The sequence below is a fragment of the Acartia tonsa genome, chromosome 15, assembly GCF_053477335.1.
Source record: "Acartia tonsa isolate MP-2025a chromosome 15, ASM5347733v1, whole genome shotgun sequence".
In the NCBI taxonomy this organism is placed as follows: domain Eukaryota; kingdom Metazoa; phylum Arthropoda; class Copepoda; order Calanoida; family Acartiidae; genus Acartia; species Acartia tonsa.
Window position 1 is genome coordinate 27,789,437 of NC_137274.1, and position 25,723 is coordinate 27,815,159.

General features: G+C 39.5%; 1 protein-coding gene across 1 annotated transcript; it reads left to right on the plus strand.

Annotated features, from left to right (window-relative positions):
* The first annotated feature begins 1,988 nt into the window (after positions 1-1,988).
* LOC145307054 (uncharacterized) lies at positions 1,989-25,719 on the plus strand. The gene is made up of 8 exons (XM_080149394.1): positions 1,989-2,102; positions 21,428-21,511; positions 22,153-22,230; positions 23,406-23,480; positions 24,154-24,213; positions 24,387-24,421; positions 25,332-25,467; positions 25,618-25,719. Exons 1-8 carry the CDS (start codon positions 1,989-1,991, stop codon positions 25,717-25,719), a joined length of 684 nt encoding a protein of 227 aa, XP_080005520.1.
* Positions 25,720-25,723: the final 4 nt, after the last annotated feature.

Here is a 25,723-nt window from a genome sequence, read left to right on the forward strand (position 1 = left end):
AACCTTCCGGGGACCTGTGAAAGCTACCCTGTAAAGGAGAACCCAATTGGTTCAGCGGTTAGCGAGATCTTTTGGTACAGACACACAGACAGAGAAACAAACACACATCCTGTTACTTTATTATGAGGATATTTATAGCTAGAAAATATTGAAACCAAGTAGTACAGGAAGTATGTGTTATCAATTTTAATACATTTTAATTTAGGCTCTTAATATACAGTTGATAAATTAAATTGTTAATATATACATTTCGAAAACATTTATTATACATAGTAATTGAAAAAATATAAAAACAAGGATGACAACATCCATAAAAGCGAAGCTCTGAAATGGAAGGACAATGAACAAGATTGTCTGAACTGAATTAGCAGAATATTAATGCATCAGTACAAACAATATTGTAAGTAAATTTGTTGCAAAACTGCATAAATAGATGATACTGTTTAAGGACATACTTACATTTTTGGGACTTGTTTATAGAGATGCTTCGCTAATATTGTACCTTGTTGTACTAGGAATCAGTTTTCAAAAAATCAGAAGAATCGGATTATTTTGACATACAAAGATTTGTTGTCAAAAAAGTTAAAATCGACATGTTTAAAATGTACGTACGGACATTCTGGTATTGATTATAGAGTTGCTACGCTTTCTAAATTTTACCTAACTACTACAGGAATCATCATGCAAAGTTTGGAATCGATATGACGTTTCTAACCTGTTTAAATTAACGAAAAGAGCTAACTGTGACGGACGGACCGACCCTAATTATAGAAAAGCTTCGCTTTTATAAAAGTTTACATATCCAGTGGGATTACATTATATGCAACATATCTAGAGTGTGAGAGTGGACATTGGACAATGGGCTGTTTATTACAATAGTCCCAAACGTTTTATGAGAAGGGGTAATCTTGGAGATGTCCATCAATTTATCGGCCATTGTCTTATCCCTTTAGATCCCTGAATATTTGGGAAAATTTGCTGCCTCCCTTAAAAAAATGCCTAAACTAGTCCCTGGAATGTTTATTAACTGGTGTAAGACTGCCACAAGTTGACGCAATAACAAAAATTTGAACTGAATAAGCAGAATACAAATATACAAGTCTAACAAAATTGTAAGTAAATTTGTTGCAATAGAAATTGGTATTCCAAAAATCAGATGAATAAGATAATTATATCATAACTTTTTTTTTAAAGTAAAAATCATCAAGTTTTAAATGGAAGTAAGACTTTCTGGTAACGATTATACAGTTGCCACACTTCCTAAATCATATCTAATTGTTATAGAAATCTTCATGCAATCATAGGACAATTCTAAAATGCTTGAATTAACAAAGTGGGCTGACCTTTCCGGACGTACGGACAGATCGAACCTAATTATAAAAAAGCTTATATAAAAAGTTCTAGACATCTAATAATGACATTGTAGGGACTTTTAGGGGGGGGGGGGGTGATTTCCTCTCTCCCGCCCTCTCATTTTAAATGACCCTAGTGGCCTCTAGCTGTGTAGCCACTAGTGAAATATATACATTACTAGCGGATGCGCCCCTAGAATCTAAGGTATATTGAAGGGTTAAAAAATGGCCTAAAACCATACCGAGACTTATTTGTAAAACAAAATAGCCTAAAACCATCTCAGGACCTATAAGAAGCTTCATTGTAAAGGAGAACCAGATCGGGTGTGCAGTTACCGAGATCCTTCGCTACAAAGAAAAAAGCTTACTACTTTATATAATAGGATTACATAATGAATACATAATATAAATTTATATCCATAGCGCTTATCAGTATGGCTAAAGTTGATTTTGCACAAGTTCTACATATTGGGTGTTAGCAGCCTTTAGAGTTCATAGATTTTATGAGATAATCCTTACCAGGAACATTTCAATGTAAACTGCACTAGATATTCTTCCATAACAAACTAATTAGAACTTAATTTTTATTCCTCTCAACTCTTTCATAGTAAAATAAAAGTTTAAGAAAAGTTTAAGATGGATAAGGATCCAGGTGATCCAAAACCCAAGTTTTCTGCTTGGATAGAAGATGCCACAGTGCAGTTAGATAACCTGGTTGTGGAAGCAGAAGAGAAATTCAGATATCTTCAGGTATGAGTAATCAAAGTTATTTTAAACCTGTGATCATCGCTTTACATGTAGCGCATTTGCTTATCGCCAGGGAGGTGCTAGGTTTGAATCTTGGTCCGACACTGCATAATAACCAAAGATGTTAAAAATGGTTCCTACTTCTGCTATGTCAGGTGTGCAACAAGTTGGAGAAGGGACAGGCACAACTCATTACCATGCACATTAGGACTTCTCAGACATTGGTCTTGCAGTCAAAGGGTTGGTTGACTGTTAAATGTTACTTAACCTAATATCCACCAGTGGGTGTTAGAGTATTGCATCCCATTACAAGCAGATGAATCAATAAAGAATCCTACCCCAATTAGGTAATAATAAATCAAAGCTATTTTGATATATATATTTCATATATCAATAAATAGGTGTAATGGTGTAATTTATGCATATGTTGCTCAGGAAGGACAATCACAACAAGGATGACAACATCCATAAAAGTGAAGCTCTGAAATGAAAGGACTAACAAACATTACACTTGTACAGTGTCAGAACTGAGTTAGCAGAATATTAATGTTAATTAACATTGTAAGTAAATTTGTTGCAAAACTGCATTAATCGATGATACTGTTTAAGGCCATACTTACATTTTTAGGACTTGTTTATAGAGATTCTTTGCTTTAATTATTATACCTTATTGTCCTAAAAATCATTGTTCCGAAAATCAATACAATACGAAAATATTTCATACAAAATAAATGTTGTAATAAGATGGGACAATTCTAACATGCAAAGAGAGCTTACTGTTATCTATGGCTGCAGGGGCGTCCAAGCTTTTTTTATTTGGGGGGAGGGGTTAAAATTTTTCAATGGGGGGTTAATTTAATAATGTAAAAAGGTACTAACAAACAACAAGGATTACAACATACATAAGTAGCGAATCTGTTTGATCAAAGTGGGTTATTGAGCAGATGTGGACAAAGATATTACAAACAAAAAATTAATGAAACCTTTTGGAGCCTAACCAACAGACAGACGGAATTAGAATAGAGGCTGAGAGGAATGTACACAGAAAAACTCAGACATCTACCTTAATTAGATGAGATGTCCCTGACATATGGACATACGGACAGACACACATTTTAAATTGTTGAGTAGCTTGGCTATATGGCATGTCTTAAAGACTATAGTCAACCTAAATTCTGAAATGTATGTAAAATCCGTCAATATTTTAGGATTAACCAACATGTTTCAAATTGACATAAGTTTGTCATTTTTCAACCTTTTTTCACATTTTAAGTTGCTAAAATTATCTTCATTACCTAAGGTTTTTGATTTTTGAAAAATCATTAATGAAAATGGAATTTAAAGCATATTTTTTTTTAATTTTAGATGAAATTTTAACTTATTAAATTGTTTTTGGGCCGGAAATGGCCGGAAACCGGTGAAAAGACCGGATTTTAAACATTTGAGGAATTCAGATCACATATTAAAGCAAAAATCAATATTGGGGCGTACCCAGGAGGGGGCTTGATATACAGATACCACCTAAAAACCGGAAAAAATGTTTTTTTTTACATAAAAATCACGGCCGGTTTTGACGGATCCGGCTCAAGAGAGAGAGAGAGAGAAAAAGAGAGAGAGAGAGAGAGAGAGAGAGAGAGAAAGAGAGAGAGAGAGAGAGAGAGAGAGAAAGAGAGAGAGAAGCAAGCGAGAGAGATAGGAGAGTGACAAAGTACGATAGAGAGAGACAGAGAGAGAGAGAGTCAGAAGAGAGAGAGAGAGAGAGAGAGAGAGAGAGAGAGAGAGAGAGAGAGAGAGAGAGAGAAGTAAGCGAGAGAGATAGGAGAGTGACAAAGTACAATAGAGAGAGAGAGAGAGAGAGAAAGAGAGAGAGAAGCAAGCGAGAGAGATAGGAAAGTGACAAAGTACGATAGAGAGAGACAGAGAGAGAGAGAGTCAGAAAGAGAGAGAGAGAGAGAGAGAGAAGTAAGCGAGAGAGATAGGAGAGTGACAAAGTACAATAGAGAGAGAGAGAGAGAGAGAGAAGGAGAAGGAGAGAATTAGAGAGAGAGAAAATAGATAGAGAGAGAGAGAAAAAAAATTTTATGAATAAAATTGATAAGAATTCTACTTCCTTACATATCTTACTAATAATTATAATAAAGTAACAGGATGTCTGTCTGTTTGTATTTATTTTTAAAAGCGAAGCTTTTCTATAATTAGGGTCGGTCCGTCCGTACTTGCGTCCGTCCGTAATGGATAGCTTTTTTCGTTAATTTAGGCATGTTAGAATTGTCCTACTCGATTTCAAATTTTGCATTGTGATTCCTGTAGTAGTTAGGTACGATTTAAAGCGTAGCAACTCTAAAATCGTTACCAGAATGTCCTTACGTCCATTTCAAATATGTTGATTTTAAATCTTTTTTTGAATTCTGATTCCTATTACAACAAGGTACAATGTCCAAAAAATATAAGTATTGCTTCTATTATAGAATTGCATCTTGTTGTAATGGGAATCAGTTTTCCAAAAATAATATGAATAGGATTAATTAAACATTTGTGAAAAAAATATAAATAACTTTCTGGTAAAAGTTATGGAGTTGATGCGCTTTCTAAGTCTTACCTAACTTTTATTGAAATCATCATGCAAAGTTTAAAATCAATATACCAATTCTAACCTGTTTAAATTAACGAAAAGAGCCGTGGCGGATGGACGGGCTGACCCTAATTATAGAAAAGCTTCGGTTTTAAGAACACTTTTTTACAGTTTGATAAGGATTTATAAAAAATTAGTATAATACATTTTGTTATCAATTTTTAATAGTTATTTATCGCATCGTATTGTAGACAGCTTTCTGCGGATATTAAAAAAATGCAATTATTAAAACCAGTTTTGTCAGCCCCGAGATATCAAGCTAAAAAATGGGTACTTGCTTACATGTGGTAGACTGGAGCACCGAAAACCCCCCCCCCCCGCTTAGTTTTGACAAAAATCAAAAATAAGGGGGGGGTAGTTTTTAATTTTGCGCAAAATTAAAACCTTTTACTGGCCAAAGTCAATAAATAAGGAAATTATGCCCCAAAAAATGAATATCCCTGTAATAAGGTTTCCCCTCTGGTTTACTGGATTTACTTGATTTACCTCACTCAACTTTCTGGCGCGTTGTACAGTGAAAAAACTACCCCCCCCTTATTTTTGATTTTCTTCAAAATTAAGGGGGGGGGTTAAAAACTACCCCCCCCTTATTTTTGATTTTTGTCAAAACTAAGCGGGGGGTTAAAAAACTACCCCCCCCTTATTTTTGATTTTTGTCAAAACTAAGCGGGGGGGGGGGGTTTTCGGTGCTCCGGTCTTCACATGTAAGCAAGCACCAAAAAATGGTTTTAATTTTATGATTATAAATTTTTACATCCGCGGAAAGCTGGATATAATATGATGCTATGCATAATTTTTCAGTATGGCTGAGAACCGGTTCCTATCCACCGGATATTAATCGGTTTCAAAGCTATACTGAGCTGGATCTTTAAATCATTTTAGTTGTGAGCCAGATCGGGGTGCACTGAATTCCAGCCAATCACAGTGCGGCATTTCGTAAAATGCTGTGATCTCATTGGTGAAAAGTTGGCTCACCCCGATCCAGCTTTGGAATATTTATTAATTAATGTGAAAAAGTTAGAAGAAAAAATAGTAAGAAGCCAAGGTGTCTGGTTTTGATCCAAAGTAGAACGCTGTCTGTTTGTCTGTCTGTATAAAGCCTAAGATCTCGCAAAAGGATTGCTTTTTTCGGTAGCGAAGCAATTTATAACTCACAAGGTCTGTCCGTTCATCAGTCAGTCCATAACGCTATGGAGTAAATGAGATTTATTCAGCCGCTATTAAAGCTAAACCTCTGCAAAAAAATGTTCCATCGATAAACTATTTTATGTATGTTGTAAATGTAATAAATACAGACAGATAGTGTGAGGGATCCTAAGATTTATAGAACAATCATTACATTTTGGCCAATGCAATTATATTGAAGTTCCAGTATGGTTAGGTTATAGGCTAGAGAGCCGAGCGCTGCGGCCAGAGTTCATAGTTCTGTCGGAGGGGGTATGGGGGGGGAGGGGGAGGGTGGTACACAAGTTTTCAAAATTGAAAAAAAAATTCTAAGAGGATATTACCCATTTTTCTTTCTAATATCCACGAAAAGCTGTCTATGATACGATGCGATAAATAACTATTAAGTATCTTTATCTTTTAAAATAAACAAATTGAATAAAGCTGTTTCTAAGATAAGTGTCGCATCACAGTGTATACACTAACAATACTAGTTCTTATCTTATTGTGAAACTATAGTGTTAAACTTTATAGAAACAACCACTTCTCGGGATGTACTGAATTTTAGTTTCCGAAAGTGTACCTAGCTTCCGCCTCCTATCTCAATATTTACTTCTAGCTTCAAACGTCCAAAAAAATATAAAAATTTGAAAAATTAAAATTATGAATGTATAATGTATAAATCGTATATACATTCAAATTTTTCCCTTTGACCAGAGTAGCTGAAAATAGCGTTTGCAATAATTGGGTTATCTGCTGTACAATTTCGGAAATTAGGCAAGAAATAGGCAATACATTTTCAGCACATCCTTCTCGGACACTCAGGGATCTTTAGGGATAAGACAATGGAAGATAAATTGATATACATCCCCAATGAGGATAAACAAAATTATCCCCTCTGTAAATAGAAATCATTTGTAGGTTTTAACCAAGTAAAATGAAAAAATGTCTCCAAAGCTTTTGAGCTAACAAATATGATAACTTTGGCTATGAATGTAATTTACAGTCCAATGTCCCCTCCCTCCCTGCAGGCACTAGTGTTCTGATAAATATTAAATGTGGGAATGTTTATTAGTAGCAAACTTTCAAAATATTTTTTTCCCATTGTTATGAGCATCTTTTATGTCGCCATCATACAATATAAAACAAGGTTTCGTGTTTATTTTCTAAATAAATCTATTCTTGATATTAAAAAAATACACTTTAAATCTACTTGTACACATTCCCATCCAGGATTTTTAATGCTTCGCTACTTATGGATGTTGTCATCCTTGTTTAAATTAAATTAAAAGTATAAAAATATTGTCTTTTTAAAAGCGAAGCTTTTATATAATTAGGGTTGGTCAGTCCGTCCGTATAACAGTCCGTCCGTATGTCAGTCTGTCCGTCAGTCCATCCGGAACGGGTAGCTTTTTTTGTTAATTTAGGCATGTTCAAATTGTCCTATCGATTTCAAACTTTGCATGGTGATTCCTGTAGTAGTTAGGTACGATTTAGAAAGCGTAGCAACTCTATAATCGTAGCCAGAATGTCCGTACGTCTATTTTAAACATGTTGTTTTTTTTTAAACTTTTCAACGACAATTTTTTATGTGATAAAATCATTTTTCGATTACTGATTCCAATTACTATAAGGTACAATATTTTGGGCGAAGCATCTCTATAATCAAGTCCTAAAAATGTCAGTATGTCCTTAAACAGAAATCTGTATTTAAGAAATTTTGCAACAAATTTACACATAATTTTGTCAAAACTTATAGATTCTTATTTTGTATATTCAGTTCTGACTCTCTACAAGAGTTAATGTTCTTCTGTCATAACGTTTCCGCTTTTATGAATGTTGTCTTCCTTGTTATGTGTGTATATGAACGCTTATTTTAAGGAAAAAGATAAGAATTTTTTACAAAAAATAAATAGTTTAATTCTTATCACTTTAATGTAGCAGTTCAAGTTTTTTGTTGTTGTGAAAAGTATATTTTATTATCATAAAACAGTGAATATAATTATAAATAATAAGCATAAATATAAGTTCTATTTAACAAGGATGACAACATCCATAAAAGCGAAGCACTGAAACGGTATGACATACGAACATTAACTCTTGTAGAGTGTCAAAACTGAATATACAAAATAACAAGGATGACAACATCCACAAAAGCGAAGCACTGAAACGTTAGGACAAACGGACATTAACTCTTGTAGAGTGTCAAAACTGAATGTACAAAATAACAAGGATGACAACATCCATAAAAGCTGAGCACTGAAACGGTAGGACAAACGGACATTAACACTTGTAGAGTGTCAAAACTGACAAAATTATGCGTAAATTTGTTGCAAAACTTCTTAAATACAGAATACTGTATAACCCTTACAGATCGGGCCCCAATTCCCACCTTAATAGATTGGGGGGGGGGGGGTCTTAATAGATCTCGGCTCCTGTTACAGTTAGAGACATAAAAATTTTTTCTGGTGGTTCATGTGTATTTTTAGCTTTAGCCAGCCGCTAAATGTTACAACAGCTGTAGAGCGGCCAATTTTGCAGCTAGGATGACCAAATTTTAGGACCAACTTTTATTTTTCATAACAAAAAAATTACTTTTTCTGATCATCGCCGAAAAACGGCAAATAACGGAAACCGCCATTTTCGGCTGTTACGGCGGTAAAACGGCGGTTGGCGGCGCAAATTAATATTTTTATCTGTTTATTGTTGCTCAAGGATTTACCAAAAAAATTTATAGGTCTCTAGCTGTAATAGAAGCCACGATATTAATGATATATGTCTGTAGTAAAAGCCGGACAAAAATCGGTCATAAAGTCGGTCAGGGAGCGGTCAAACGGCCATAACACCACTTTTCTCAGAAGGTCATTGATATCTAAGTATTCACGAAAAAAAATTTTAGGTTTCTACCTTATACACATAAGTCATAATGTAGAAATTAAGATTTATTTAGAATTTTTTCTAAATTTGGTGCCACCTAACCGACTTTGACCGGACGCCACGACCGACACAGACCAGATATCCTTATAAGATCAACTCTTGCCGACGTATAATTACTAAACTTAAAAAGTCATGAAGTCACAACTCTCTATCTTACCTACAAAAAAATGACTTTGAAAAAACAAGAGGGGGGGGGGTCAATATGACCCCCCACCCCGATCTGTAAGGGTTAAGGACAAACTAAAATTTTAGGGCTCGATTTATGAGATGCCTTGCTTATATTATTATACCTTATTGTAATAGGAATCAGTACTCTAAAAATCAATCGGATAATTAGATCATATAAAAATTTGTTAATACATGTTTAAAATGGACGTACGGCCATTCTGGTAATGATTATAGAGTTGCTACGCTTTTTAAACTACTAAAGGAATCACGATGCAAAGTTTGAAATCGATAGGACAATTCTAACTTGCCTAAATTAACAAAAAAAGCTATCTGTCTTGGATGGATGGACATACAGACAGACGGACGGACGAACGGACCGACCCTAATTATAGAAAAGCTCCGCTTTTAAAAATTATCTGTTAGATAGTTGACCTACCAAAATGAACAATTTTGACTAAATCAGCTGTTTTTAGGGACTTAATTAGATTTTATTTGAACTAAGAGCAATATTTTTCAAAACGGTTTTCAGATTCGTAATCAGCATTTCAATGCGGTAATTTTGATATGCAACATGACTGTGTTTGAAGGAATCAAAATTTTTGGTTTTATAGGGGGGTGGGTACTTTTTATACCCCCCACGTGCCGGCAGCCAAAAGAGCCAAGTCACGTTTGAAACTTGAATGGGGCTTATCATACATATAATATAGGACTTCCACAACTTATGATAACAGTAAAATCTAAAAAAAGGGAGAAATGGGCCCACCCTAATAGACATGCTATGCTAATTTTATATTTTATTTTGTTCTATATCAATATTTCACAACAAGGATGACAAAATCCATAAAATCAGAAGGAAGGACAAACGAACAATAATTTTTGTAGAATGTCAGAGCCTACTAAGAATATTTTTTATAAGTCTAAACAAAATTGTACATTAATTTGTTGCAAAATAATGTAATTATAGGATACAGTAAAAGGACATACTCTCATTTTTAGAATTTGATTATAAAGTTGCCTTGCTTTAAATACTTTACCATGTTGTCCTAAGAATCATTATTCCAAAAATCAGATGAATAGGATAATTATACAACACACAAAAAATGTTATAAAAGATGTAATAACATTCTAGTAAAGATTATAGAGTTGCTACACTTTCTAAATAGTTCCTAACTGTTATAGGAATCATCATGCAAGTTTGAAATTGAATCTGTTACACAAATAGAGCTAACCGTTATGTACATTCCAACGGACCAACCCCAATTATAGAAAAGCTTCACTTTTAAATACAAATTACCTATATGGGGGTGGGAGAACAAACATAGTTTCAAAATGAAGGGTGAGCCAAAAAAATGCGTAGATTTTAAAATTAAAATTGCACAGCTTGCGTTAACGGTAGAAAAAAGGTATGCATAACATTAGAACCACTATAAACTCTAGTTTTTGGAAATATATAGACGATTCCTGTGGTACCCATCGTTTAAGAGCTACGTGTTAAAATGTCCCAACTGACTTAAAACTTGTCCTGCGAGTAAACCATTAAAGGTTTAAGTAAAGGGTTTGCAAAAAAATGCATACAATTTAAAATTTTAATAGTAGAAAAATATTATGCATACCGTTAGAATCGCTATAAGCTCTAGTGTTTGGAAATATAAGATCTATTCCTGTTCTATGTATAATTTATGAGATACGTGGTAGAATGTCCAAACTGACTTAAAATGCAACAGTTTCAATTTTCAACTTTTCTCATATTTTTTACGCATTTTTTTGCTCACCCTTTAATAATTTTTCTAAAATAGTTATGCGATTTTTGTATCAATATTTGGGGTTGTTTGTTTGTCCTTTAAGGTATCTTCAATTGCACCATAATTTTTTGTAAGGTTACATAAGGTTAAAATGAAAAAAAATCCTGAAATTTGATTTTAAAAAAAATTTATGCCATTTTAGTATTTATTTTTTAAAAAAATATGCAGCAAACAATCTTTTACATTTACATTTTTAAATCCAACTTTTGATTTTTATAAATAAAAAATATGTACAATTTTCCCCTCAATAACATGGTTGGATTGTTCCAATGTTTGTGAAGTGTACTGAGTTCGAGTGGCGGATTCACTAAGACCTAGTTCTGTAGAGAAGCTTCACTTCAACCAAATAACATAGGGTACAATTATATTTTGTAATCCGCAAGGGATTACAGACGTTCGCCCATACAGTGCGGCTACAGTGCGGCTACAGTGCGGCTACAACTGCAATGGATAGTTAATAAACATACAAATCATAATATAACAAGGATAACAACATCCATAAAAAAAAGCGAAGCACTGAAACGGTAGGACAAACGGACACTAACACTTGTATAGTGTAAGAACTGAATAATCAGAATATAAATGTATAAGAGTCGAAGCAAAATTGTAAGTAAATTTGTTGAAAAACTGCTTCATACAGAATAATGTTTATGGACATACTTACATTTGTAGGATTTGATTCTAGAGTTGCTTCGCTTATAATATTGTTCTTTGTTGTCCCAGGAATCAATACACCAAAAATTAGATCAAACGGATAATTAGATCACATAAAACATTGTTGTTAAAAAAGTAGAAAAATCAACATGTTTAAAATGGACGTACGGACATTCTGGTAATGATTATAGGGTTGCTATGCTTTCTAAATCGTACCTCACTACTATAGGAATCATCATGCAAATGTTTGAAATCGATAGGGCAATTCTAACTAGGGTTGGGTCAGATATACGGCCATTTTCAATATCCGGCTGGATACCGGATATTGAAACTATCCGGCCGGATATCCGGCTATATAATCTTTTATATTTTTTAACAAAAATCTCTGTTTTTTTAAATCTTAAATGGCTGTAATTTTCTTATTATTGAAGCTAAAAGAACAATTTTTTCTGAATATGTTTATCTTTATGTTTTTTGTTTATATTATAAATCTCAAAACATAAGTTTTGGCGGTGGCAGCAGAACTTGACAGCTGCCAGCCGCAAACCGACGGTTGGCAGGTAAACGGCAACGGATTTTATGAAATTGTAATATGCCATGAAGATATATAAAAAATTTGAAATCTTCAAGTAAAAAATTGCGGTCACAGGAACCGTTTAAAGATTTCTGGCGACCTGGAGGTTCAGTACTTGCAGGATTTTACCTGAAACCTGATATCGACTTGAATACCTATATTATATATGAGGATGTACGACTATGGGATATTTTAGTATTAGATAACATGAAATGCTTTGTTTAAGTAAAAAAATATTTTTACTTTTTACCTGAATGACCTTACCAGACTTGCTGGCATCCTGTGCCCGCCAGTAAGGAGGTATTAAAAAAATTTCAACTCTCAGTTATGTGTCATATCCAAGTTTCGAAAGTATCTCAGTTATAGCCCTCTACCTTTTATACACAGTAAATGGGATAGAAAAAAACAGAGGGGGGGGGGGGGCAGGCATTCAACGCCACCTCCCCGCCCATCCTCTAACCGTTAGGGGTTGATATTACAGATTGAGGGTATTAATAGTTAATTAGATTTATTTGCTAAGAAGAAAGATCATTTTATAGTTACTTAATTTTTAAGTTTTAACCTTAATTTTATCCTATTATATAAACAGTAAGCTTTTTTGTCTGTAGCGAAGGATCTCGCTAACCGCTGAACCGATATGGTTCTCCTTTAGTGTGAAGCTTCTTATAGGTCCCAGGGTGGTTTTAGGCTGTTTAATTTTTATAAAAAAAAGTCGTTGTAAAGTTTTAGGTTATTTTTCTTCACTTTCATGTCACTTCTAATATCCCTAGATACTAGGGACGCAGCCGCTAGTATAATATAAAACACCAGTTTATGAAGAAATTTTTTTTGCGGGTATAGTCCCTTTCGTGGCAACGCCCCTTAAGGAGCGATTATTTGTTTTTTTTCACAGTAGCTTTCCTCCTTTTTCTAGCCCCTCGCAGGGGACTCTAACCTTGCAGGGCCAATTGCCTAACCCTGCGGGGCAATCACTTAACCAAATATAACCTAACCTAGCCTAAAATAACCTATTAAAAGGAATTTTAAAAATACAACGAATCGCCCCTTAAGGTGCGTTGCCACGAAAGGGACTATATCCTTTTTTGATACTTTAATATGTAGTAATTTGGCCGGATATCCGGTAATTTGGCCGGATAACCGGATATTTGACGGATATCCGGCCAACGCCGGATATCCGGCCGGATACCGGATATCCGGCATTTGAAATCAGCCGGATATCCGGTATCTGGCCAAAAAAATATCCGGCCCAACCCTAATTCTAACATGCCTAAATTAACGAATAAAAGCTATCTATCTCGGACGGACGGACGGTCCGACCCCTAATTATAGAAAAGCTTCTCTTTAAATTACAATAACATAGCAGGGTGTGGAGTGTGAGCCTCTATCCCTGCCATGTAGGCAACACATGGAGAACTTCCCCACGGCGGCAGCCAATATCATTTTCCCTTACATCTAGCAGCAAACATAATTACATCTAGCAGCAAACATAATTACATCTAGCAGCAAACATAATTACATCTAGCAGCAAACATAATTACATCTAGCAGCAAACATAATTACATCTAGCAACAAACATAATTACATCTAGCAGCAAACATAATTACAAATCAGAATTAGATAAACAGGTTTAACAGATCTATATATATGTATTCATTTGACAAGGCCTAAAGAGCGTAGCCCCTCTATACCTACGAGGTCTGTCATTACTACATTTACATGTTTATTTTACATGCAAACACAAACAATCCTAAATTAATTACATATTTACACATTATATGTTACTAGCGGTTTCGCCCCTAGCCTCTAGGGGCTTTGCCCCAAGAGGTTTGATCAAACCAATTTTTTGTAGGTGTGGTAATACGACACCCAGACGGACAGGCCGTTTGCAGAGTTGCTTCGCTGTGACTTATGATAACAAACCCCCTGCACTAATCCTATTATATCACCATCTATCTCATGACCGCTGTTGACCCCGCACCCAGCGGTCAAACTAGCCTGCCTAAATGTGGGGAGGGGACTCAAACATGCAACTATCACGAGTCCCTCACGCGCTTATATAATCGGGAGGCGTTGCCTCCCCTTTTACCACCGCTGCCCCCACAGCCTGTCTACCGTCGGGAGCTAAGCCCTAGCGCCCCACACCCCCTTCAAACCTAACCATTGTTATATTTTGTTGTATATATATAGTAAACATAACTTGTAAATATTATTCAGTTTAAATATATAATTTCTGTATGATTGAATCCTGCTTGTTTGTTTGGTAGAATACTTAAAGGCTAGGGCTCGTTGAATCCGAACTCGTTACCCCGTGGGCCGAGAACGCTCGGCTTACCAGAACTTGGTGTCAGCGTGTTTCAATCGAGCCTTACAGAAACTAGCCTATTCTACCTCTGATTGGACCCTTTGGCAAGTAAGGGGACAATCAGCCGCCAACTGACCCGTGAGACGGCCTTTTTAGGTCGAATTTCCATCATTTTGAACGCAATATGTGGGCCTCTGGCCTACGGCAAGCAGATTTAGCCTGCTAAAAGCGCCAGTTAAGACGCTTTTTCCGTGTCGTGTAGGAGTAGCGCTAGGTGCGCAGCCACGGCAATCGGATAATTTAGCTCAGACGGCTACAGAACTGAGTCTAAATTGGCAAGTGTAGCTGGGACAAGCCCCAGGACACCCAGGCCAAACCTACGAGACAGACAGCTGGGTGCTGGTCTCCCTAAGAAGGCAATGTGTGGCTGCGAAGCTTCAGCACACAAGTAAGCCCTACCACTGCGACGGATAGCAGATTTTGAGCCACAGGCACGGCAGGACGGGACATTCCCTGCCGCTGCCTCCCAGGATTCGAACCCGAGGCGCTGCAGGACGGGCCATTCCCTGCCGCCATTTTCGGGATTCGAACCAGCGGCGCTGTAGGACGGGTCATTCCCTACCGCCGTCACCCCTCTGAACCTTGCAGGACGGACATTCCCTGCTGCCAGTGCTTCCAGAATCGCACCTAGAGCTCCTAGTGATAACAGCACATAAGTGTGTATAAATGTCAACCAAGTGATAAGAATAAATATAAAATTGTTGACCAAGTGATAATTAATAAGCTCTAGTGATTCGAAGCTACAGTCTAAGCCACCATGGTAAGCGATACCACCATAGCTGCGGTTCGGCCACCACCAAAGTTTCTGCCAACCCCAGCCGAACGAGAGGCCCCCTTGTCTCAAGGGCAGGACCTCCACTTCCCCTGCCATGTCAGGGTGAGGTTTCCTACCCCTGACCCTGCCCAGCATGTACAGGTTGATGCCATGATTGATTCTGGCAACCGTGTACCAGGGTCTGCTGTAATTTCTGAACACCTCATGCACGCGATGGGCGTGCAACGTATGTTGATTCCGGACAACACCCAGATCCTGACTGCTAATGAGGAAGGTCAGCCCCTCCAGGTAATAGGAAAGTTAAAAGAGTTATATATGGCAGTCTCACACACTCTTATCCTCCATCTATACCACGTGACTGTGGTCCGGAACCTCTCACACCCTCTGAACCTAGGAGGGTATTTTCTCAAGGAGTTCGGAACTAGGCTCTGTTTCGACATGCAACCACCTTGCTTGTGGGTGCGTGGGGAGTTTATCCCACTCCGTGGCGTCCCCATTGACCGGGAGACAGCCGAGAGAGAGCTAAGCTATGAGGGGCCCCTGCCAGGCCCTCTGCCTGAGCAGCCGCGTGTGGTTGAGAAAGGCACACACTGGGTGGACGCTGAGCTCAACGCACACAAGGGAGCTAACCTGCTAGCCATGGGGTTGCCCCCAGTGCCCAAGGTGCCGAGGGAGAGCCTGCCAACAACGTTTCCTGAGATTGCCAGCCCTCCAGAACCAATCTTCTCCGCCGACACCTTTATCAACGGCCAGCCGTGTCCACCTGGCCCCCTCTACCTGGGACCTCCAGCCAGTCCACCAGCCAAGCCCGAGTCCAGACCCGTCAAGTCGCGGTCTGATGTACCCGGAGCCACACTCAACTCTCAGGCCCCAGCCTCTCCCGACGCCATGCCCGTCAAGTCGCGGCCGGACGTCCACGGAGCCAAAGCTGGACCCAGCACTTTGGCCTCTCCCAGCGCCGAGCCCGTCAAATCGTGGCCGGACGCCCTCGGAGCCACACCTGGCTCCGACACGTCAGCCCCTCCAGAAGCCGAGCCCGTCAAGTCGCGGCCGGTGGGTCCCGGAGCCAAGGCTGACCCCGCACCAGCCACGTATAGGCTAAGCGCTGTCACCCCAACTGATGGCCAGCCACCCCAGCTCCGCACAGCCAAGCGGGTGGTCCTGCCTGGCCGCGGGGTTATGGCGGTCCCTGTTGAGCTAGTAGGCCATCGCACCAAGGATGCCATTCAACTAGCTGCCCCAGAACAGAGGTTTGGGGAGGATCTTGTTATTCCAGAGGGCCTGTATGCCCACAGGCCTGGCTCTGCCACTGTGTTTAGAGTACTGGTGGTCAATGAGGGGGAGGTGCCCCTCTTGCTGGATGCTGGCCTCCCAGTGGCAGGGGAGCTGGTCAAACCTGACATTCTAGAGGTCTCTGATACGCCTCCCCCGCGTCTCCACTCGTTCCAAGAACCTGCTGAGCCTATAGACATGCAGGAGTTGTGGGAGGCCCTGGAGATGGAAGATAATGAGTTCCTACGCAAGGACCCCTTGCTCAAGAAGGAGGTCTGGACTATGTTGTCAGAGTACAGGGACGTCTTCTCCAATTCTACCCCCGGCTGCACAGATGTGGTTGAGTTGCAGCTGCGCCTCAAGCCAGGGACCCAGCCGATCCGCCAGAGATTTAGGGATCTGAACCCGCGGCAAGAGGCTGAACTGGAGAAACAACTGGACACCTGGCTACAGGAGGGAGTTATAGAGCCGTCAGACTCCGCCTGGAGCAGCCCCCTGGTGCCCATCAAGAAGAAGGACGGGAGCACCCGCTGGGCCGTCGACTACAGAGCCCTCAACAAGTGTCTGGAGCTGGACAGCTACCCCCTGCCTAGGATCCAGCAGTTGGTGGAACGAGCTGGCGGGCACCGTGTCTACAGTGCTTTAGACGCGGTGGCCGCATACTACACCATCCGTGTGTCCGAGGACAGCCGGCCCTGCACCGCCTTCACCACTCCCAGGGGCTTGTATCAATGGAAAAGGATGCCCTTTGGCCTGGCTACGGCACCGTCTGTCTATTCCAGGTTTATTGCAGGGGTCCTAAACCCACTAGGCACAGCCAACCTCCAGTCATACCTTGACGACGTCCTGACCTTCCACCAGGATACCTGGGCCCACCTGGCCAGGCTCCGAGAGGTCTTGGAAGCCCACCGCAGGGGAGGGATCCGCCTCAAGCCAGCCAAGACCAAGCTGTTCCGATCCAAGGTGGATTATCTGGGCCACACCCTCAGCCGTGAGGGGATAGCCATGCAAGAGGACTATATTGACCGTATCTTGGACTGGCCAGCCCCTAGCACCCCCAAGGATTTGCTGGCGTTGCTGGGGTTCTTTGGATACTACCGCCTGTTCATCCCAGAGTATGCAGACCTCACCTACGAGATGAATCGGCAGAAGACGGCCAAGGCCCTAACCTGGACGCCTGAGATGGAAGCCCAGCTGCTGCAACTCAAGGACAAGTTCCGCAAGGCCCCCATCCGAGCGCCGCCCAGGTTTGATTTGCCAGCGGTGTTCCAGCTCACCACAGATTTCAGCAGCCGCGCCATCTCTGCCATACTGAGTCAATGCCAGGAGGGCAAGGAGAGGCTAATTGCCGCCGTGGGGCGCAAGACAACCGACCCTGAGACGCGCTACCCGTCCTGGAAGGGAGAGATGGCCGCCATTATGTATGGGATCCGAAAATTCCACGGCATCTTGTCCTACCGCAGCTTCCAGATCAACACTGATTCCTCTGCCTTGCTACAGATGAAATCACTGAACACATCCACAGGGATGGTGGCCCGCTGGCAGGAGGAGCTAGCGGCCTTAGAATTTACCGTCTGCCACAGGCCTGGCACCCAGAATACCAACGCCGACGCCCTCAGCCGCCGGGAAGATGCCAACATGCCAACGGCTAGCGCCGAAGAATTAGCAGAGCAGGCTGAGTATATCCACAACCTTTGCCAGCTAGGGGAGTCCGCAGCTAGCCGGCCTCCTGCCGCCCGACTGGATCCAGCTAGAGTATTGGAGGCCCAGACACAGGACCCCCTCCTGCTCCGTGTCCGCCAATGGGTGGATGATGGCAAAGCCCCAACCAAGGCTGAGCTGCGTGGCAAGGAACGAGACGAGCAGCAGTACGCCAGCCGCTTCCCAGCCCTGGGGCTTGACGAGCATGGCTGCCTCACCACCACTGACCAGACTCTGACAGGAGAGAGGACAAGATACCTGCTGCCTTCGGCCCTCCAGCAGGACGCGTTCTTTCTAGCCCATGGGACCCCCATGGCTGGGCACTTTGGGATGGACGCAACTATCGCCCGCGTTGCCATGCACTTCTGGTGGCCCAACCTGGCCCGTGACGTCCGCCTGATGGTACAAACCTGCCCTGAGTGTGTCCAGAAAGTCACCAAGGAGAGGCTGAAGCAGGGGATCCACGTGCCCTCCCGCCAGGGGTATCCACAGCAAGTCCTATTCATCGACCTGGTGGGGCCACTGCCAGAGACCCCAGCTGGGAACCGCTACATCCTCACCTGCCAAGATGGATTCAGCCGGTTTGTCAGCCTCTACGCCATCCCCAACAAGCGCACCCTCACGGTGGCTGAAGCCCTGTTGCACCGCCACCTGGCCACGTTCGGATGCCCCCTGAAGATCCATTCCGACAATGGAATGGAATTTACCGGCCAGGTATTCCAGGAACTGGCCTCCAGGCTTGAGATTGGCCTGACGCATCCACCACCCTACAACCCGCAGTCCAACCGAGTGGAGAGGTTTCATAGGACGCTCAACACAGGCATGCGCCTGTTCCTAGACAGAGACGATAACAACTGGGAGCCACACCTGCCTGCCATCGCCTTTGCCTACAACACCAAGGCCTGCAGATCCACTGGCGTGACTCCGTTCCTGGCCTTCTTTGGGAGAGAGGCCAAACTTCCGGTGGACATGGTACTACGGCTGCCAGAGACCGAATACACTTCAGTTCCAGCCAACGTCCAAGCCCTCTTGCAGCGCTACTATGCAGTGTATGATGCCATCCAGCAGAAGGAGGAGGGAGCCATCAGGAGGAGCGCGGCAGCTTACGAAGGCACGGCCAAGTATGAGGTTGGAGACTTGGTCTGGTACCTGGCCCCCCGCCTGGTGCCAGGGAAGGCAGCCAAGTTTACCAAGAGATGGACTGGCCCCTGGAAAGTAGTGAGGAAAGCTACAGAAGTCCATTATGTCATTAAACCTGCCTCTCCAGTAGCCAGGATCTCAGAAGTTACCGCGCATGTAGGCCGACTGCGCAAATACACTGGAGATGTGACTGCCCACCAGATTCCAGCAGACATCCAAGTTGACATGGACGGCGACGAGGATGCCACCGAGCTGCCAGTTGGAGCGGCGGCGCCCGCAGCTAGCAACCCAGGAGAGCTCCCGGTGCACCAGCCAGCCGCAGCCGCCCCACAGCCTAGCGGCCAAGATCATGACCCAGTAGAGGAGAACCTGCAGGAGCAGCCCAACGAACCACCGCCGCCGCCGCCCGCTCCAGAGCCACTCAGAGATGCCATCTGGAACCCTGACGCGGACATGGAGAACCTGCCAGCCAGCAGCGAGCCTGTAGGAGAAGAGCCAGCCACTGCAATGGAAGAGGCCGCCCCAGAAGAAGAAGAAGAAGCCATGTGCCCCCTGCTGATGACAGCCATCCCCATCCGGGTAGGAGCTAGGAGACCCAGCAACCTGAATCAAGCAGGCGCCCCCATGGAGTTCTATGCACCCTTTGCCATCACCATTCCACCCTTAGGGACCACCAGAGTCTGCCTAGGCCTCCGTGTCCAGCTACCAGCCGCGACGGAACTGATCCTGCAGACGAGGCAAAATTTCCAGCGGCGAGGCTTGGCCGTCGCCAACCCACGCCTAGAAGCCAACCAGGAGCTGACAATGCTGATCACCAACCACAGTCAGACCGAGCAACGAGTGTCCCAGGGAGCCTGTGTAGCCCGAGCTGTCCTCCATCGAGCTGTGCCCCAAGAACTGCCTGTCCGGCGCAGGCATAGGCTGTCGTATCCCCAGGTTCAAGGCCTGGTGGCTCAGGAGCCACGCAACCCTTGAAGGGGAGGTTGTGGTAATACGACACCCAGACGGACAGGCCGTTTGCAGAGTTGCTTCGCTGTGACTTATGATAACAAACCCCCTGCACTAATCCTATTATATCACCATCTATCTCATGACCGCTGTTGACCCCGCACCCAGCGGTCAAACTAGCCTGCCTAAATGTGGGGAGGGGACTCAAACATGCAACTATCACGAGTCCCTCACGCGCTTATATAATCGGGAGGCGTTGCCTCCCCTTTTACCACCGCTGCCCCCACAGCCTGTCTACCGTCGGGAGCTAAGCCCTAGCGCCCCACACCCCCTTCAAACCTAACCATTGTTATATTTTGTTGTATATATATAGTAAACATAACTTGTAAATATTATTCAGTTTAAATATATAATTTCTGTATGATTGAATCCTGCTTGTTTGTTTGGTAGAATACTTAAAGGCTAGGGCTCGTTGAATCCGAACTCGTTACCCCGTGGGCCGAGAACGCTCGGCTTACCAGATAGGTATTTAGATTTGAAAGAATAAATCTAAAAAAAAAATTTATGGGGGGGGGAGTCGACCGCACTATTTGAATTTTATTTTTAAAATTAAATTTTTTTTTTTTGGAGGGGGGTTGGGGGTGTCCCACCCCCCAAGAAAATAGTTATAAACCTTTCCGGGACCTATGAGAAGCTACCCTGTAAAGGAGAACCTGATCGGTTCAGCGGTTAGCGAGATCCTTCGCTACAAACAAACAAACAGACATACAGACATCGTTCTACTTTGAGATAATGGGAAGGAATTGTAAGTAATTGATAATCCTAATGAATCTACAAAATATTAACAAGCAAATCTTTATCCAGAGGAGCATAGCTACTCTATAATTTAGTCTGACCCGCAACATATGTCTGAGATGCCTAGAATAATTATTTCTCGCATCATATCATAAACAGCTTTTAGCGGAAATAAAATATACAATTAAAAGATTAAAACTTGTTTTAATCTTGTAACTAAACTGGATATAATACAATGTTAGACCTAAATTTTTTTGGATGGCTGAGAACCGGTTCTAATTTACCAGACATTAATCGGTTTTGATTGAAACAGAATGTTGTTTAAAGGCCGCAAGGTTGTGATCAAACAGCCTGAATTGTACAGAAATCCTACTATTTTTTATGATGAATATTAATATTTGCAGATGGATAAGGATCCTGGTGGATCCACTCAGATGATGCCAGTGATACTGGAGCTAAAAGAAAGATTAGCTGGGAAATCTGTACAGGTAAACAATCAAACAACGATGACAATAGTCATAGAAGCTAAGCTCCTAAATCAGACTGTAGGACAAACAAACAGAAACAGTGTCAGAACTTAATAATCAGAGTATAAATTTATAGGACTTAATTATTGAGATACCTTGCTTATTATAGTGTACCTTGTTGTTATAGGAATCATCATTCCAAAAATCAAAAATTTTAAAAATTGGAAGATTTTCTTTTAAAATTTGGAACTTTTTTTATTTTTGCTAGTAGATTTTTTTAAATAAGTCCTATTTATAGTATATTATTTTTCGCGGTATTTTGCGGTTTTTTTTGCAGTTTTGTTACATTCACAGTTTTTTTATTTTTTGCGGTTTTTGTAATTTTGTGGTTTTGTAATATTCGCGGTTTTGTATCCACTCCCTTTAGCTCCAATAGGATCTGAGATATTAAGGTGGGGCATTGAAAGCCTCTCCCCCCCCCCCCCCCACCACCCCGACGGATAAAATAAAGGTGCGGCAAGTGGCCTGACTTTGGCATCTCGGGGCTAAAAAAAACTGGTTTTAATCTTATAATTGTACATTTTATATCCGCGGAAAGCCGTTTATAATACGATACGAGAAATAACTATTATAGCATTTTTCTTATGTTTTTTATTTTATAGGAAAGAAAAGAATCAGACACTGAAGATATTGGACATGAAATTGAAACTGTTGAAAGAAACTCTGTTTATGTGGAAGATGTAAGTTCTGCTTTTTAAGTTTAAAAAATGACAAAAATAACATATTTATGTTACTAATATATAAAGAATAGAGGGTGAAGGTTCAACTTTGAAAAAAAAATATTTTTATTTACTTCCCTTTATAGTTAGGTTAGGTTTGAAAAACCTTTTGTGTGCTTTAGAGTTTAATTGGTAAAACAAAAATTCTTGAAGTGCAGAAACTAAAAAAATGGCATGTTCTAATTTGAACTATAACTATAGAGCTACAGATTGGATTGGAATTGGAAAAGGGTCTATGGGCTTTGGTTATGTATACCATTGATCCCCTTTAGCCCCTATAGGCCCATTGGGTCACTTGAGGAGGAGGGAGTTGAATTTGATAACTAAATTTTTTATTTTAGATTTGAAAAGAAAACAGAAAAACATCTTGTTACTTTATTTAAGAATTTGATGTGTTTCTTGAAAGGTGGAAAAATTCCAAACCAACTTAAAAGAAAAAATACACCCCCCCAAAAAATTTTTTTTTATAATTTTTTTGTAATTTATTGCAAAACCAATTTGTCTTCACTTTTCTGATAATATAGTTGTCTTGTGGTGGTTTTAAGCTAATTTATTAGGTGAAGGGACACCCTCAACCCCCCCCCCCCCAAACAAAAAAAATCTTCAATCCAAATAATTTTGTTTTGTATAGAAAAAGAGACACCTTCACCACATCATTGGGCAAAAAAAATTTACCACCCAAAATATTGAGGCCTTTTGTAATTTTAAAATTGGTATTTGTGGTAAAAGTTGTGGCACATACAGGTATTAAGTAAAATTTACAGTTGTCGTAAAATAGTTATCATATACTATGCTGGTTATAACATGTATAAAAACAATTTGGAAGGGAGTTCCCTTCTTGTCTTGGGTCAAAGATGCTAGTAAATATTTTGAGTAGGGGAAATGCCTTCGACCATACAAATGCGCAGCTCATTACCTTACACAGTTAGGAAGTTCTCAGACAAAGGTAGTGCAATCAAAGGGTTATTGCCTATTGGAAGTTACTTAACCTTATATCCAGTATCACATCTCATTACATTGAAATGATGCTCTGAATTCTCTAGATGATCACTTAAAAATATAATGAGAATCCCGCCCTTACATGGTGAGTTGGTGCTTCTATATTTCATATTTTATTTAACTTGATCTGTTATTAGTTGGAGAACCATGGTGAAATAAACAATGTTTCTGCAGCATTCAGTACTGCAGAGGAGCAAGATACATTTTTGAAGGTATTATTATCTATAATAGATAAAGATCTAATTTCATTTATTGAAACTTAAAAATATTTTTATTTAACATTTGTACATCAACCATGTTTTTTAATGAAAAACTGATTTGTGTTTCATACAAAAATATGCTTAAAGGAAGCCTGTAAGAAATACACCTCTCTAACTGCTGAAAGATTGTCACAAGTAGACCCAATATCCAAAATGTCAAGCCTTCAGATTCAATAACTAAAAAGTTAGAGGCATGATCAAAATGACTATTTTAGTTATGTGAAAAGTTTTAAAGTTTCCCATTGCTCATGATAGAAATTTCAAATTTACTATGAAAATGGGTATTTCATTGAAATATGTATTTAGTTACAGGCAACCTAACTTTCTGTTGAAAATAAGCTTTTGATTTTGGTTCAAGGCAGCGTAATTTAACATTGAAATTTGACAAAGAGCAATGGAAAACTTTCAAGATTTACATACACTTTAAATTTTATTTTAAAATGCCTATAACTTTTTTTTGTTATTTAAGCTAAAGACTTCAAATTTATGGTACTGTGTCTACCTGTGGCAGTCTTTGAGCAGTTAGATCTGTGTATTTCTTGCAGGCTTCCTTTAATGTAGGGAAAGTGTAAATCTTGAGAAAACTTGATTTTTAGCTTATATAGTTATAATGTTCACATTTTAGAAAGATAAAAAATCTAGCAGCTCAGATTGTGGAACTGAAGATGGTAATGATGTTGATATGGTAAATATTTTTTTTGTTCCCTAACATATCCTAAAAATTAATACTTTTTATACTCCATGTAAAAATGCTTTTAAATTATTTAGCAACCTTAAATCTAATATTATGCATGCAATCAATAAAAACTATAAATTTCAATAACAATTAATTTCCTTAATTGTTTATAATTATTTTAGGCTAAGGAAGGATTCCTCACAAAAAGATGTCCATGGTAAGCATTTATAAAAACAAAACAAGAATTTTTTTTGTAATGTTGGGTTGTTTCTGTCTGTACTTTATTAATGTATTTACTATTTATGAGTTTATATAAAAGGACTAAATTTAATTTTATTTTCCTAACTTTGTTATAAACATGAATTTATTTTTTTGGTTATTTAATTTTTCTTAAATTTTTCCATGCTATGTAGAAAAAACATTCAAATTTATTCAATGATATTATGATAAGTATTTCACAAAATGAGTTCTTTCATTAAAATATTGTTGTCAAAACTATATAATCTTTAATTTTGCTTTCTTTTTAAATCTTTCTATCTCCTTCTTCTTTGAATCTTTTTAAAATTTTCTCTGAATGTTTATCTTGTAATTTTAAACAGCTGCTAAGAAATTATTTTTTTTGTATTGCTACTGAAACTGTTTTTAACCTTTTTTTAAAAAGCTATATCAAAAATATACTATGACACCAGTAGAATCATACTGAAGAGCTAAAAATATGAATAGGCCTCAAAATCACTATTTTGGGGGATTTTAAAGTTTATTTTTTACTATGGACTGAGACAGTTTTTACAGACCAGCAGGTTTTTTTTTATTTTGGGGTAAAATTCTTTGCTTTCATAGTGTTTAGAATCATGAATATTGTATTCTAGTATAGAGTAAAATTTCTTTTGATTTCATCTATAAAAATTCATAAAAAAAAATTAATCATTTATATATACATCAATGTATTACCATAAACATGTTTATGTTCTATTACCCATTTTAAAAAAAAATTGGCTGTAAAGGGTTAAATATGTAAGATAGGTTAAAAACAATTTAATTTATTATTGTCAAGAAGTTTTATTAATTTTGTTAGTGGGCTTAACTTATTATACTACAGGAAAAGAAATCTTTGTAAATAATTTTAGTTTTCTGAAGCTATGGCAATTGTTGACTGGGGCAAATTTGATGTTCTTGCTTCTTGATGTATGTTTGCCTGCCTGGGATTTCACAAATGACCTCATGATTACCACCAAGTACTGGATGAAGGCTAGTTTTGAGTGGGTAAAATCTTTTAATAAAATTATATCATGATGAAATGAAATATTATCTAAAGATGTGTACCTGCTAAATCTGAATCTAAACAAAAAAAACATTATATATATGTAAATATTTGAAATTGCAATATTCAAATATCTTTTTTGTTCGTTTTAGAATGAATATGTAGAGTATACTCAGCAGACAGGAAACAATCAAATTATAATTTTTTCATATTTCAGCCAAATTTATAATTTTTTTGTAACTCAGTTTCTATAACTTA